Source organism: Gymnogyps californianus, chromosome 9 (assembly GCF_018139145.2).
Source record: "Gymnogyps californianus isolate 813 chromosome 9, ASM1813914v2, whole genome shotgun sequence".
Taxonomy (NCBI): domain Eukaryota; kingdom Metazoa; phylum Chordata; class Aves; order Accipitriformes; family Cathartidae; genus Gymnogyps; species Gymnogyps californianus.
In genome coordinates this window covers 24,010,465-24,013,259 of record NC_059479.1, presented here as the reverse complement: position 1 = coordinate 24,013,259, position 2,795 = coordinate 24,010,465, and the positions used below count along the sequence as shown (strand labels likewise).

Genomic DNA, 2,795 nt, shown 5'->3' with positions numbered 1-2,795 from the left:
GGCTCCTCTTCACACCCGGGCTCGGGTCTGCTCTGCTCCTCAAATCCCCCCGGGCTTCAACCCAGCCCGGAGCCGCGGGCAGGGGCCGGGCAGGGATCGGGTAGGTCTAGGCAGGAGCCGGGCAGGGGCCGGGCAGAGGTCGGGCAGGGTCTCGGCAGGGCGGGCAGAACCAGGCAGGAGGATGCAGCCGGAGCGCATCACCGGCCGCGCCGGGCCGTACCGTGCCGAGCCGCGGGGCTGCTCGACGGCGGCGTCCCGGGGCAGGACCGGGACCCGACGGCCGCAGCACCGTCCCGGTGCCACTCGCCTCCCCCCGCCGCCGGTGCGGGCTGGACAGAGCCCGGAGCGACACCCCCCCCCCCCCCCCCCCATCCCCGGGGACCGGGAGCGCGGCGCACCGGAGCTGCGCAGTGCGGGGGGGGGGGGATGGATGTGAGCCCCGGTTTTTGGGGGGGGGTGTACAACCGGGGGGGGGGGGTGAGCTCACTGCCCGGGGGCGGGCGGTGGGAGGTGCCTGCCGAGAGCCGTCCAATGAGCGGGCGGGGGGGCGGGGGGCCGGGCTATAATGCCATTGATGCCGGGCGGCGGAGACAGACAATACCGCGCCCCCGGAGCCGGGCTGCCCGGAGCGCCCCTGCCCCGCTCCGCTCCTCTTCCCACCATGATGTCCATGAACAGCAAGCAGGCGTTCAGCATGCACCCCATCCTGCACGAGCCCAAGTACCCCCACCTGCACACCAGCTCCGAAGCCATCCGCAGAGCCTGTCTGCCCGCCCCCCAGGTAAGCCGCACCTCGGCGGGGCTCCGGGGTCCCCCTGCCCCCCCCCCGGATGGGTTTCGGGGGGTCCGCACCCGCGGAGCGCTCTGCGCCGCGCCCTCCCCAACTTACTTCGGCAGCCGACGGTTTCCGTCTGGGTTTGGGTTTCGTTTGGGTTTTGGGGGGGTCCCCTCCCTCCTCCAGGGCGGTTGATCCGGTGGGCTGGGGGCTGTCCCTGCCGCCGAGGGTGCTCGGAGCGGGGAGAGGGGCTGGGGAAGCCGGGGGAAGAGCTGGCAGGTCCGTCCCGGGCTGGGAGAGAGCAGCCGTCTTGCCCAACTCGGCCGTGCCATCCGGTAAAAGCAGAGGGTCTGCGGGATGCCCGGCCGGCTCCCTCCCGCTCCGCGGCTGCTCTCTTTTTCGGGGAGGTGGCCCCGGAGGGAAGGGTGGGTGCCCGGGGTCCGGCACCCTGCTCCTGGTCCTTTTATTTGGGGATGCGGGCTGAACTCCGTTCATCTTACCTGTCCCAGGCACTGCTGGAGTGGCAGAGTGGGATCTCCGTAACGCTGTTTTCCTTTTAATCCTCTCCCGCTCTTTCGGTTTGTTTTTGCTCCCACTTTTATCCCCCCCTCCCACCCCACCTCCCCGCCCTCCCTCCAGATCCAGGGTAACATTTTTGCGGGCTTTGACGAGACCTTGCTGCGGGGTGCTGAGGCTCTGGCCGCTGTGGATATCGTATCGCAGAAAACCCACCCCTTCAAGCCGGATGCCACCTACCACACCATGAGCAGCGTGTCCTGCACTCCTACCTCGTCCTCCGTCCACCTGCACCACCCGTCCGTGCTGACCACGCACCATCCCCACCACCACCACCACCAGCCCTCCCAGGGCCTGGATGGCGAGCTCCTGGACCACCTCAACTCTGCCCTCCCACTCGGAGGGGTGCCGGGCCCGGACGTGGGCTCCACACCTTCGCACCCTCACTCCCACATGTCGGCCATCAACCACATGGCCCACCACTCCCAGCCTATGAACATATCCCACCCCCACGGCCTCGCTTCCCACGCTGTCATCTCCGGCCCCGAGACGGAGACGGACCCCCGGGAGCTGGAGTCCTTCGCCGAGCGGTTCAAGCAGCGGAGGATCAAGCTGGGGGTGACCCAGGCGGACGTGGGCTCCGCGTTGGCCAACCTGAAGATCCCAGGGGTGGGCTGCCTTAGCCAAAGCACAATCTGCAGGTTTGAGTCCCTCACCTTGTCCCACAACAACATGGTGGCCCTCAAGCCCATCCTAGAAGCGTGGCTGGAGGAGGCCGAGCGGGCCCAGAGGGAGAAAATGACCAAACCTGAGATCTACACGGGGGGTGACAAGAAACGCAAGCGCACCTCCATCGCTGCCCCCGAAAAGCGGTCGCTGGAGGCCTATTTCGCCGTGCAGCCGCGGCCGTCCTCGGAGAAAATCGCCGCCATCGCCGAGAAGTTAGACTTGAAGAAGAACGTGGTGCGGGTCTGGTTTTGCAATCAGAGACAGAAGCAGAAAAGGATGAAATTTTCTGCCACCTACTGAAGAAGGGGCTGGGAGGGCAGTGGTGGGGAGTCCCTGCCCCCCCACAACCGGCCCGCCGCGGTCCTGGCCCCCGGCCCCTCCGAAACGGGCAGGGTTTGGGGTTGTTGGCTTTTTTTTTTTTTTTCCTGTTGTTTAAAAAAAAAAATTGGGGGGAGGGGGAAAAAAAAAAGGAAAAATAAACCTAAAAAAGGGAAACCCGCCCAAAGTGAAGCGAACAGTTTGGTGCCTGCTCCTCACCCCCGGGCGAAGCAGCCCCGCTGTTATGACTGGTACAGACTGCTTTTGTAGATAAAACTGGAAAAAAGATGGAGAAAAAGGAAAAGACAAAATGAAAGGCCTAAGGGGGGAGATTCGGGGTGCCTGGAGTCAGGGCGGCAGCAGCAGCAGCAGCGAGAGCCCGGCGGGTCTTTGTTGCAGCCCCTCGCCCCTTCCCGGCTCGGCTGGGCAAGTGGGGGCCGTGGCACCGCTCTCTCCT

At 66.0% G+C, this 2,795-nt stretch overlaps 1 protein-coding gene across 1 annotated transcript; it reads left to right on the top strand.

Moving 5' to 3' along the window:
- The first annotated feature begins 661 nt into the window (after window positions 1–661).
- LOC127019741 (brain-specific homeobox/POU domain protein 3) lies at window positions 662–2,320 on the top strand. The gene is made up of 2 exons (XM_050901938.1): window positions 662–781; window positions 1,415–2,320. The coding sequence occupies exons 1-2, from the start codon at window positions 662–664 to the stop codon at window positions 2,318–2,320; spliced, it is 1,026 nt and encodes a 341-aa protein (XP_050757895.1).
- The last annotated feature ends 475 nt before the right edge of the window (window positions 2,321–2,795 follow it).